The sequence below is a fragment of the Notolabrus celidotus genome, chromosome 15 (assembly GCF_009762535.1).
Source record: "Notolabrus celidotus isolate fNotCel1 chromosome 15, fNotCel1.pri, whole genome shotgun sequence".
Lineage (NCBI taxonomy): Eukaryota > Metazoa > Chordata > Actinopteri > Labriformes > Labridae > Notolabrus > Notolabrus celidotus.
The window spans coordinates 10,866,696-10,879,799 of NC_048286.1; the positions used below are offsets into that span (position 1 = coordinate 10,866,696).

The 13,104-nt window shown below is 42.5% G+C and overlaps 1 protein-coding gene across 1 annotated transcript; it reads right to left on the reverse strand.

Moving 5' to 3' along the window:
* Positions 1-302: 302 nt before the first annotated feature.
* Positions 303-10,937, reverse strand: LOC117827368. The gene is made up of 3 exons (XM_034703949.1): positions 9,412-10,937; positions 6,554-7,208; positions 303-2,705 (listed from the first exon to the last, which is right to left on the reverse strand). The coding sequence occupies exons 1-2, from the start codon at positions 10,405-10,407 to the stop codon at positions 6,657-6,659; spliced, it is 1,548 nt and encodes a 515-aa protein (XP_034559840.1). The 5' UTR covers positions 10,408-10,937; the 3' UTR covers positions 303-2,705; positions 6,554-6,656.
* Between the last annotated feature and the right edge of the window lie 2,167 nt (positions 10,938-13,104).

Here is a 13,104-nt window from a genome sequence, read left to right on the forward strand (position 1 = left end):
GAAATAGCTTTAAGTGGTTGATGCTAACATGAGCTGTTGTATAATTGAAGCTAATTGGGTTCCAAAAATGTAATTTTAAATAGATGTGTTGCCATAACCCTCTTCCTTATACACTGTTTTTTCATTTGGAAATCAAGACAGTTATACCAACGATCTTTGTTAAATTTCATTGACATGAAACATTGGTCTAGAGCCCTGCAGAAACATAACAACACTTCAGCCAAGGGTGTAAACGGAAATGTTTAAACGGAAATTGAAATCGCGATTAACTAGTTTGAAGGTAAGAGAACACTCAGGAAGAGTTCAACTTGAGCACAATTTTATTTAACATTGCTAAACACAGGGTCACAGAGTTAGCAGGTAAATGATGTGAAATTGGTTTACTGACTGGGGCTTACATTAGCAGAGCTAGCGCCACCAGCCTTCAGTCCTCTGTGCTGGTTACACATTGCTGTGGTCGAGTAGTTATATGTCAGTTTAACCAGACACAGCCCACATACAACATCAAATACTGCCAAATCGGGCCAAGCTATGAGATGTATCAGTGCCTGTTTACACCATAGACTGTATAAATAATGGACATAGTATCCGTGACGTCAACCATCTGTTCCTGAGAGCTGTTTTGAAGCCAATGGACAGCGGCAGCCATATATGAAATGCAGACCTCAACCAGGCAGAGTGTGACGTAAAGAGGTGGGGTTTGAGCCTCCTAGCCAACAGCTATGTGAGCCCGTCCGGGAGTCAAGTCAGTCATGTCCTTATTTGTGCAAAACTCGTAATCTTAATATCTTCTGAACCGTCGCGTTAGAAAAAAATTCACCCCCCGTACAGTGTGTGCTGATAGAGAAATTAGCTACGTAGAGCCAAGCTGTTTTTTGAACCAGGCTGTAAACATGTTTATTAATGCTGCAAAGATCGTCTTTTTTGAATTGGTGTCTATGTGGTTTCCGGTGTTTCTGCGGTCAGCCACAAGAGGATTCTCGATGAATTGCAGCTTATAACACTTCCGCATGGGCTTCATAGTTTGAGACTGGAGGTTGCCGCTTGGTTTACATCCGGGTAGTAGAGTTTTATAGAAATATTGCAGTAGCTAAGCTAAAGCTAAAACTGAATAGAGGCAGATGGCTGCACTTCAGCTTAGACACAACACAACCTGCATTTCAAACCTACAATTTTCAACACAATGGATCGTTCAACTGATGAGGGAATCTTAGGTCGACAAGCGAGAGTGACGATGTTTAATCATTAAGTAATCTGAAAGTGCACATCCCTCATCAGAGCAAGATAGATGTTTGGTGTCATGTCAACCTTTGGGAACTCAATTTTCAAAATTTCAAAAGTCACATTTCTCTAACATATAAGACACTGCTGTATATGATGGTGATACATTAGGTAATAGGCAGATCACTTAATAATTTAGATCATCTCCAGTTGCAGCCTCAGTCGATTGAAAACATGATGCAGCAGGATGCTTAAGGGGCCAAACAAGCGGGATAATGTTCTTGACAAGTGAAAATGGCCTCTTGAACTACTCGATATTTAACAGCTCATCATCTCTTCACAACTTCACCTTTCACTCACCATTACCTCACAATTACTCATAACCGCTGTAGGCTGCAGACAGACAGTGAGCGACTGAGTCGATGGGACAGTTAACAGCTTGTATGTGTCACCCTGCATCTGTCACTATAGCTCTCCATCAGTGATAAGGACAGGAGGAGGGATAGAGAGAGAGAGAGAGAGGGATGTGTGGTGAGGGGGATGAATTATATTAGTTGTCGGAGCGGAAACGGTGTGCTCTGATAGCAGCAGCAGGAGGTTGAGAGCACAGTGGGGAAAGTCTCAGACAAGATTTAAACAAACAGAGATGCTGACGCTGGACCCGACGGGCCTGGGACCAAACAGCGAGCGCCCTGACAGAATAAGGCCATGAGAGATCACACGCTGTCATCCCCAGATCTACCAGATAAGTGTTTCTACAGCATCAACAAACATTTGGGAAACATCTTCCAGATAAAGTGAATGCATAATCATTTCCCAGAGTCTGGAGTCATGCGATACTGCCGTCCTTTATTTTGTATTCAAATGTGGAACCTTCTCCGGCCAATTCTGCATCTCAAGAGTCCGAATATTGAGATGTTAGATTTACTTGTGTGGGAAAAGTGCTGGAAAATCTATCCATTGCATAAAAAATTAGCTCTTCTGTTCCAACTTTTTGTCCCTGTACTGATTATTATTCTTACATAATGTAAAAAAAAAAAAAAAAAAGGAAAACAGTCTACACTCTTTATTTGTAAAATATCTTTACAATAATGCAGATGGCATAAATCCCAACATCGCATACATTAGGTTAGGTAGTATCCAAACTGGTTTAAGCTGCCTGAAAATAGATTTCTTTGCAATAAAAATAGTACAAATAAGTTAACACAGTCATGAAAAGATACCTTTATGTTTCTACTGGTGGATGTTGAGTAGCAGTTCACAGTTTATCCGTTTAGTACTTGACACTACATCACCAGAAACAGCAAAAAAAAGCAGAGATTCTCCAGAGAGGTTCGTCTTCCACTCCTCCATGCTTCTGTGCGCATGTGACATACAGCATTGGGTCGACTCTTGGGGGAGTTTTCCCTTTGGAAATACCCCCACCTTCAGGCCGTGCTCTGCTTCCACTGGCTGACAGCTCCTCTCAGCGGCATCATCTCCTCCTGAAACAAAAATGACAATTGAATTCTGGTCTCAGGATCTAAACAGACTTAACCTACTGCTGCTCTGAAACCAAATACTGCACAGAGCCAGCTATGCTTCTTCTCAAGGCTTCTTTTGACTTATTGATGAAGCCATGGAAACAGGGACTTAATCTCTGTGCTGAAAGTGAAGCATTGTTTGTGTGTGTCCTTGTGAGATATGATGCATCGCTGGTGGAGAGGCAATGCAAAGAGGGCCCTTACAAAGTTATGTTGTTGCACCTGCTCTGCGTGTCCCTGTTTTTGTTCACGAATCTTTGGCTTTGTGAAGAAATGAAGATCAACGCTGGCAATGAACCTTGAGAGTGAGAACATTTAAGCCAGTCTGCTTCTCTTAAGGTGTACTTCTAACTAAGACTGGATAAATAAGAGTGGATCCCTTCAGCAACTGTGACAAGAGTTCAGTCAAACAGCGAGGGATCGTGCACGTACAAAAAACCCAAGTTGAAACACAGAGCATGTATAGAAATCTGGTGGATCAATAAGTGAAAAAATGTAATTGAGATAATCTGAGTAAAAAAAAATTGAAGCCTCCTTCAAATATATTTGAAATACTAAAGGAAAATTCCACAAATTTGCTGCACCTCATTCTGCACCCCATTCAAGCATGGATTTGTAGTCTCCACCTTGCTTGTATAGAAAAATATCTTCAAATTAATGCTATAAATGCAACATAATGAAAAATGCCACGGAGCGTCTGGTCCTGCAGGTGCAAGAGGACCCAGTTGACAGTTTGTGCTTCAATGGACAAGATTATCTATGAACACATCTACACTAAAACATGACAGATGTTTGCTTTACCCCTCCCTGAAAATTGCCTTTCATCAACAACAGACCCAAAAGGAGACATCACATGATGGAATTTTGCAAAGAGCTGCAGCAACAGGTACTCTACCTGCACCAAAATATGACAGAAATCAAGGTTATTTTCTTTTCATTAGCTTGTGGTAACTTGAGTGAATTCACAGGGAACAGAAACTTGAATTGTAGCATCTTTTCATTTTGATTTTGACATGGGACTGATATAGTTTATGTGAATATGAATAACTACAAAGCTCACACAATCCTCAGGCTTTTTTGGCTCATTGGGTTGTGAGAAAGCAGGACATTTGCAGTTTGCACAGAGTATCTAAATTTGGGATCCTCTCTTTATTCCTGTCTTTTATAGTTTCCTCTTGGTTGTAAAGTATACTTACTGAGTCTTTTTTAATGTGATTGCTTTGGCCATGTCTCCTTTATGTCTATACATGGATACTATTATCTTGAACTGACTATATAATCAGTTTACTGCAAAATAAAGTAGAGCTCCTCCGAGGACATTTTTTGATTTGTGTCGATTTTGGCGCCCCCTGTGGACAAAGTGGTAACCCTTGTCTCTTTGCTTCTCCTTACTTGATGCCTACCAGCCAGCAGTGGTCTCAAGCATTAAAAACAATAATCTCAATCAATCTCTAGGCTGACAGTCGTATCTTCTTTTGTAGGTCATATAAAGACATCAGCACTTATTTCAATATGCTGCAGTGAAATACTCCTCAGCATTAAGTGCTGTTTCAGGATTACGGTTAGGTAATTATTACTTGCATGAATAGATACTCAAAAAAAGGTAGAGTAGTCAGCAGACTAAATATATTTTAACATCTTTAATCTGGGCAGAGTGGCATACAGACCAGATGCTGGCACTTTGCTTGCTACTGTGCCCATATTAAAGATGTTAAAGGACATTTAGACTGCTGACTTCTCTACCTTTTTGTTGTCTATGTGTGGCCGTGCACCTGAATGGAGTTAAGTGTTTGAGTGTGCTCTTTTTTTCTGCCTTTAGATATTCAGTCCAACCTTTTGCACGGCTGTTCTACGTGGGTGAAAGTCAAACTTATAGACTGAGGTAATCCTCTATTGTAGGAAGATTTTTTTTCAAGGTCATGCTCTGATACAGACTTGTTTCAATGTTTTTTCCATTCTTTTCATCTATTTTTGGTTCATTTCATGTTCTTTTGCAAATTTTGTTTTGCTTTTGTCTCGATTTTTGACTCCTGTTGTTTGTGTCTGATTTCATGCTCCCATATCAACTATGAATGAGATTAGAAGTAGTTCATGAAAATCAAAGGTGCTGGTTTAGCTCTGTTGGTAGAGTAGGCGCCCCATGTACAGAGGACATTGCTGGTTGCGTGTGTGTTTGTGTGAATGATCAGCTTAGCACATAATCTGTTGTGCTAGCCTTTTAACATTGAACCTATTCTGGGTGACTAATTCAGATGATTCAGGCCTCTGAAATGTCAACAGCAGCGTTGCTTTGAAAGACTGTGAAAGTGGAAAGAAAGTATTGTGTCAAACAGAGAAGCTACACCACACTTACAGCTAATTAAACTCCCATTTCATTACAGAAGTTAAAACTCTAACATATGCACTTTTTCTCTGGCAGCCAGTCTCGACCTGAAGCTGCAGCCTTGGTAGCGCGTCTCTCCCTGCAGCAGAATGTGGAGGACTGCTTCACTGTGCAGCGGTACTGATGTTTATATGGACGTCACAAATATACCAAGAGTTTGCCTCACTCCGTTCTGGCACGTGGCCATGGGGTTTTATGATTAAAACCAGATTGTGCTTGCCCAACACAGACAGGCTAGAAAAATAGATTGCAGTAACGCATACTCTGCACAAGAGGGTGGTGCAGAAACATGCATGTCTGTCTCTGCAGCATCTGTAAAAGTGGACTTTTTTGGGGAAGAATACTTGACTGTATGTATATGCTGTTTAATTTTCCGCATCTGCTGGAGGGACTTTTTCACAGATGTCATCTTGTTATTAAGTCTGCTTCTAATTCCCAGCCAGTGAGTAATGATACATCTGACTGTGGCAAAAGAAGAAAGGTTTAGGTCCTCCTCATCAGCCCCCTTGGCAGTAAGTTATGCCAATTCTGAGTCAGAGCTATGATCATCCTGTAAATATAATGACTCCTCTTTTGTGTCACATGATTGGACTCAAGCCGCTGTGGGGTCCTCCTTCGCCAAAAACCTCTGGGTTCCTGCCAAGTCTCAGTTCCTTCGAAGTGGTGACTAAGATACACTGTAAAAAGAAGTCTGTCTTGAGCTTTTATCCTCCTGTCTGCCATCAGACTTAGAGTTATCATAGTTGTAAAAGAAATGTCAAATCGAGTCTGTTTAAGATTATTTACTGATACTCAACTTATTTTGAGGTCTGCGATCAAAACCAAAGGCAAATCCTGTTTTGCTGGGTTCAGAATCACTAAAAAATCCACTCAAAAAGATAATTTATCTTCCTGTACTGCTTTAGATTCATGCAATTAAAGTCAAGAAAAAACTTAGAATCAAAGTTTTTAAGCTTCTTAACTTAGACTCAACTTATTTTTGAAGAAGTCAAATTTGCATTAACCAAAGGCTAACCTTTTTTAATGTCAAAAGTCAATCATTATACCGTTGAAAGCTACATTTTATTCGAGCAAGTTCAGGTTTTTACCCAGCAGACTTATTTGATCAAATGCAAAGCCACAACAGAGTGCAAGCACTCATATCTCACTTGCAGAGACAGACACATTTTACAGTGTAGAGAACACTGGGAAATCATGTGACATCAACAAAAGCAGACACATTACGCCCCCTCCGCCCACACACACATACATCAAACGCACACATGAACCCTTTTTTGTCACGGGGAAGAACGCTGCAATTCATTTACTGACTTTGATCACCACTCTGCCAGTAAACACAGAAATCGTCATCAGCGCTGACGGAAACATCAACACTGTAAGAAAAGAGAGGGAAAACAAATACAAGCCCTGCTGAATCTGTACATACCATGAGTTGTTCCCCTGCCTGGTCCCACTCTGACCTCCACTCTCTGCAGCAGGGTCTCATGTTTCAGGCCCCCATGGCACCGGGCAGACCACCCCTCCCTCCTTCACACAATGCTGGCACTCTGGCGGCCCCTCCCTCCTGGATAGGAAGGGGTCTTCACAGGTTTGGGAGGCGGGTACGGGCCTTTGCCACATCGCCCGTTTTGAGGGTACAGAGGAGGCTTCTGAGTTCGTGAATTAGAGGTGCTGTTCCCAATTATGACTTTAGGGTCCAGACTGTGTGGGGGGTGGGGTTCAGGATAAGTTTGTCCAACATTGTTTGAGTCTCTGGGAGGACACAGGTGAGGCGGGTGGCCGTTCACACCTGGCCTCTCATGGCTGATGTCCTTAGTGTGACTGGGGGGGGTGAAGCGGCTGGTTTTGACAACGGACGCCATGTGAACAGGGGAGGGCGAGTTAGTTCTTAAGATGATGCGATCCTCATCGACATGTTGCAACATTTGGACAGGAGGAGGTTTGTGATTGGGCAGCAGAGCTACCTTGAGATCACCTGGATGAACTGAGCCGTGACAGTTGGCGGACGACCCCTGAGTGATGCAGGCCGTCTCCTCATTGAGGTCGATACTGGCTGTGAGACGATCGATCTGCTCGACCACCTGAATGATAATACAGACAGTCAATACTTGTCCAAACTGCAAGGAAGGAAAGAAGTATATCAACCCAAATACAATGATTTTACTTCAACATTTAAGTCCACTGTGTACTTGGACTGATGTTAAATAGGACATATTGCACCTGTACTCCACCCTTGGATGGCTGCAATCACCAGTTGTTTTTAACATCAAGGTTTTGGTAAAAATGTTCCAATCCATTCCGGGTTATGACCCTATTTAAAAATCTGTGTTAAGTTGGAGCCCCTTGATCCACCATTAAGATGTTTACCCTCTTAAGCCCTCTCTTATTTCTTGGTGGGGGTAAAACCTCCCAACATCACATAAAAGAAAAGAATATTCCAAAAAACAAATCCAAGTTTGTGTAGATGTGTGTTGATTTGTCTTTCCTATCCATTTGACTCTCTCACGACCCCTCAGTTTTATCTTGTGACCCTTGGGAGGGGCCCTCACCCCTTGACTGACAAATGCAAGTTAAGCTTTTTAACAGCGTATGAAGTGGCTAAAATAATCTGCAACTTAGTCAGTTTTGATAAAAAAAAAAGCTGATTATGCATTGGTACATTGGTATTAACAGCTAAAAATATTATGACTTACTTAAAGCTTCTCTGAGAAACTTTTGTTTTGTGTTGATATTGCCACCCCCGGGTAGACAAATTGTCTTTTCCTTTACATATGACGGGAGTGTTTTTGAACAGAAGAATTAAATCCGCTGTCTTTTAATAGTCCAATGTATTACCCATCACAAACCTTGGTCAGGGGAAATGTAAACAAATGCAGTGTTCTGTCAATCACGTCTTCTGACTATTACCCCACCACAACGATTTCAGACTTTAAAAGCCATATAAAATAATCAATCCTCTCACTGATGGTCTCCTTTGCTTTTGTAGGTCATTATGAGAGGTCAGTATTAATTACCGACTGATTAATAACCAGCTGAAAACTCCTCACAGGTCCTTTAAGGTCAATAACAGGGGACATTTTTCATAAATGAGTTCTTAATGTTTTACAACTCAGTTTAGAAAACTGATTAATAGACTTCTGAAGTGACTAATTTATAGTTGCAGAATTAATTTAACATGGCTAAACACAGGATCACAGTGTCTGGAGGTATACAAGGTCAAACCAGTTTTCTAAGTGTGGCTAACATTGGCAGAGCTAGCACCACCAGCCTTCAGTCTCCCTTCCAGGTTAACGTCCACATGCCTGTGCTGGTTACACAATGCTCTGGTAGAGTTATATGACAGTTTGACCTGACGCAGCCTACATACAACTTTTTTTAGATCAAAATACTGCCGAATTGGGACAGGCTATGAGATGTCATTTGTGCTTGTTTACATTCAGGGAGTAGAGCATTAATCACCATTAATCAGAGCTGCAGCCCAGCTAAAGCTTAAACACCACATATGACTGGTACCTTGGCCTACAATCATATGAACATTAACTATTTGTTTGATGGACAAGTAGCTCTGGGGAAGACTAGACAAGGTGACAGAGTTTAATTGTTTAGATTAGCTAATAATCTTTACTTTTATTACTTATATTCATAGTGAGGTGTTTTGACCTTGTGCTGTAGGTGTACATACTTAAGTTAATGATCTGAGTACTTTTTGAAGTAGTTTGTCCCTAAAATGTGAAAAAATTCAACCAATCACCAAAATCAAAGCTGGTTTATGTTGGCATTGTTTTGTTTCTGGCTGTTAATTTACCAAGTTGACATTATTGCAGCTTCAGTTCAATGCCAGGCCTTGAACTGTTGCTTTCAGCTGTGAACCGGTGCAATTTTATGGCTGCATGCAAAATGGATACTGTTAGAGCAAGGCATAATTTAGTAACAGTCTCAGGCCACGCTTTTTAATGTGCTGGCCGGAACGCTGCCAATTTTCGCCAGCGTTCTGCAAAAGGTCAGAGCTAAATCGCCCTCGATCACTGCTTCAGCAAAAAAGATGATGAGTGAGTCACACACACAATACAGTCAGCATACATAAACACATTAATATGCTCTCATGATCGTGACGCACAGGAAATGAGTCCAAATAATCTGAACTGTTGCTGAGCTTTGTGTAAATTGGTGTAAATGTCACAGTGACAAAAAGGCAGAGACACCTGCACCTGACCTGCACCTTTCATGGTTAGACACCTGGAGTAAACAGAAGGGATAAACATATCTGATAATAGACCCTCCTACCTCTTTCATCTCCACGTGAACTTGCTTCAACCCCCCCAGCACATCCTCCAGATTCGTTACCACTTGTCTGATCTGATCCCTCACTAAATCCTGCCTCCTCTTCTGCTTCACCACCTCCGAACCCTGCTGCTGGTGCTCGTCACTGGTCCTCGACTTTGACGGGTCCTGGATGGTGATACTGGAAGGAGGGAAGCAGGGCACCTTCTGTCTGCTCTGCTTTAACTGTTTCTGTGGGACTTCAGTTGGGAAGAACCCTTTGTGAGAGCCTTCACGTCCATTACAACCCTCCTCTGATCCACCCCTCAGTTGTCCCCGGTCCTGATGGCTATCTCTTTCCTCCCCTCCCTCAAAGAACACAGACCCTGGTCCACAGTGACCATTTGGCATGCAGGAACGACCCACATTGTAATTGTGTGCCTCCAAATGATAGTTCTCAGAGGTGCATCCACAAGCTTCCTGCTCCTCATCCACTGAGACATACCGGATAGTCCTTCTGTGCCTGTAACCTTGACCTTTGACCTGAAGATGAGGGAGAGGATGTGGTATCCCAGTGTTAAAGGGGTGTGTCCGAGTGTCGCTGCGCACCACACAGCCACACTGTTCTTTGACAGACGGGTAATGTCTCACCCCAGGCTCTGGCGGTGGGTAGCTCCGCTGGGCAGGGTTCAACTCCCAGGGGAGAACTTGGCTTAAGTCGTCTCCTGACTGGCTGTGAGGGCTCTGCCCTGAAAACACAGGCCTCCTCTGTGGGCTGCGATGACCGCTTCTCTCAACCAGGAAAGCTCTCCCTCCTACGTCTTTAACCCGAGGAGCCTGGATGTCTCTCCTGCAGTCCAGAGATGGGTGGTCCGTCTGTCTGGGCATTCCTGGTGGGTATCCAAGCCCAGCGTGGTGGCTGTACGGCTTCTCATAGTGGACGCAGTGCTGGCAGGAGCAGGGAATGGAGGTGTTGAAATGCTGAAGGAATCGATGGTGTCCCGTTGTTTCTGTGTACATGTCCAAAGAAGTCCACAGGCTTGTGTTGAAAACGCCTCAGAAAAGAACTGGTTTCCTCCTGTCCCTGCTCTCTCCAGCCCAGTCATTCACTCCCTCTGTTTTCCTCATCTGCGTCTCCCCACAAGAAAACTTTTTCTTCAGCTCTTTTTTTCCTTCGCTGCCCGAGACTTTTCTCTGCCTCCCTCCCCTTCCTTCCTGTCTGTTGTTTCCCCTTCTGCTCTCCTGTAGTTGTTAATCTCAGCAGCCCGTTCTTTCCCTTCCCTGGACCCTCTTTTACTCTTCTTATAACTTTTTCTCTTCTCCTTCTTCTTCTTCCTCACCCTCTAGCCCTCTCTCCTACACGGGGCCCCTCTCCACCTCCCTCCCTCTCTCTCTCTGTCTCTCTGTCTCTCTTTCTACCTCTCCCGCCTCGTTGTTCTGTCTCATTTGCTGCTGCTTCCAGTCTCTCTCTCTGTCTCTCTCTCTGTCTCTCTCTCTCTCTCTCTCCCTCTCTCTCTGGCTGTATATTTCCCGTTTCCTCCCCTCCCCTCTCCCGCTCTCCTCTCTTTCTCCACCTCTTACTCCGTGCCCTGCCTCTGGTAAATTCTGGGAAACATAGTCGGCTGTACCTGAATTTAAGAATTCTTTCTCCCCCCTCCACCTAAAATCCAGCCGCCCGGTGAGGCTCCTCCGCTGAAGGACTCCATATGGTTTTTCTGTTTGTCCGAGAGTGCGTGGAAGAGTCCCAGCGCCGGTGCTGAGCTCATTAGCCTAACTAAAGCCTTTTGCACTCTGCAATTAAACGCTGCCTGGGATTCCTTGGCCGGAGACTGAGACAAGAGGGGAGGGGAGGAGAGAAGTGCTGGGGGAGGTGGGGTTTGTAACATACACAGATGAGAGAGTAGACAGCACTCTGAGTCAAGGAGACAGAGCCGTTGGCTTTCTACAAGGGGAACATTTTTCACCCATCTGTACCTCCTTTTTTTCCCTCCTCCTCCCCCTCTTTGTCCTTTGCTACTCCTGTCAGTCTCACTCTATCATTGTCTCGGTTCAAGTGATTTCACCGCAACACTTGAGCACAACTTCACTCTGCTGAGGCAAGCACACGCATTACTGTAGCGCTGTATAGGAAGGTGAGCACCCTTTTACTTATCTAGTCCCCGAAATAGTGTTTAAATACCGCCTTAACATGAAACTGTCAGAGAGGGCTAACCATGTGTTGAAGTCATGTTAAATCCATCATGCTTTTCATTATAATTCCATCTCTGTTCCTTATATGCAAACATAATTTCAGGCTTAAGTGGACAAAAAAAACATCATCAGGCAAAATTAGAAAAAGCAGGATGAGCAATCAAGACCTCTTTCTCTTTCAAAAATAGCATTACTCGTCTGTCTTTGCGGCTCATAATCCAGAGCAACTGAAGACAGCACGGCATTTATTTTCAAAGAAAATAACTGGAGCTTTGAAAACAATGGGCTGTTTAAAAGAAAAGGACTGAGAATAACAGCAGAGGAGGATGAAGGAGATTGATCCATCCCAGCAGGAGGATGAGAAGTCCAGTCCCTGCCGCTGGGAGAGATTGTTGTTGTAGATAAAACAAAGCTTGGGTGACTTAAACATATATAACATCAACCAAATATATATAGTGCTACAGGAGGGTGAGAGTATGCACATCTGTAGGCACACTCACATGCAAGCAAAGCTGAAGATGAGTACTTAATTCAGCCTTTCAACTGAGTGACTGTTAAATATTGCCTTTTAAGAGACGATTTATACAATGTTCTAAAATAAACGCATCAATAACGTGTATAGTGATTTTTAGGACAAACTGTTAACGGATAAGTTCTGGACAGATGTGAATCCTGAAAATACTCTAAAGTCAATGAGAAAAGATCTGTCTTCTTTCTCAGTTCATGATCTCAATAAAAAAAATGTCCTTAACCATTTGTGGAAATTATCAGTATCTTTAAGTCTCCTTACAAGAAGCATGATGTTCCTATTGTAAAGCTGAGTCCCGTTGAGATCAAAATACACAATAAAGTTTGGTATGCTTTAAGGTGTGGCTACTCCAAATGTAGTAAAAAAAAACAGACCCATGCCAAAACTTTAAAATGTGCAGTGGTGATCCACAAACCATTGGCTGATTTCATGGTAGCTGTACATCACCCTCTAACATACCAGCTATGGCACAGTTTGCACACTATTAGAGAGGAAAGAGTGAAAAAAAAATCCCAGAAAGGTAGCCTCTATTGTATAACAGGAGTCATGTGACTCATACTAACATTAAGATATAAACATCATCAGTTCATACCAGTCATTTAAATATCTGAAAAAAGAAATTAAGGAAAAAAATGAACCCTCTGATGGGTGACAACTAATGATCCTTTTAAAAACACAATCCAAATCTTAATACTGCCCACCTCTTGTGATCAATAATGTTATATAATGACCACAGTCTAAAGGCAGAATCTGACAGTGGCTCATTGTTAAATTGGCAGTGGTTGATTCACCAGCATTTAACAGCCAGTCAGCTGAGAAGAAGAGCAATCTGGCATCCCTTTATTTATTTATTTATTTCTTTATTTATTCTTTATTTTTATCAACTGTTTCCTGTCGTCTTTTTGGAAGTAACTGAAATCTTGTCTTCTACTTTCTTTGGATATTTCAAAAATACGAACATAGTCACTGTTTTTTAAACTGAGCAAAAATATTTGATG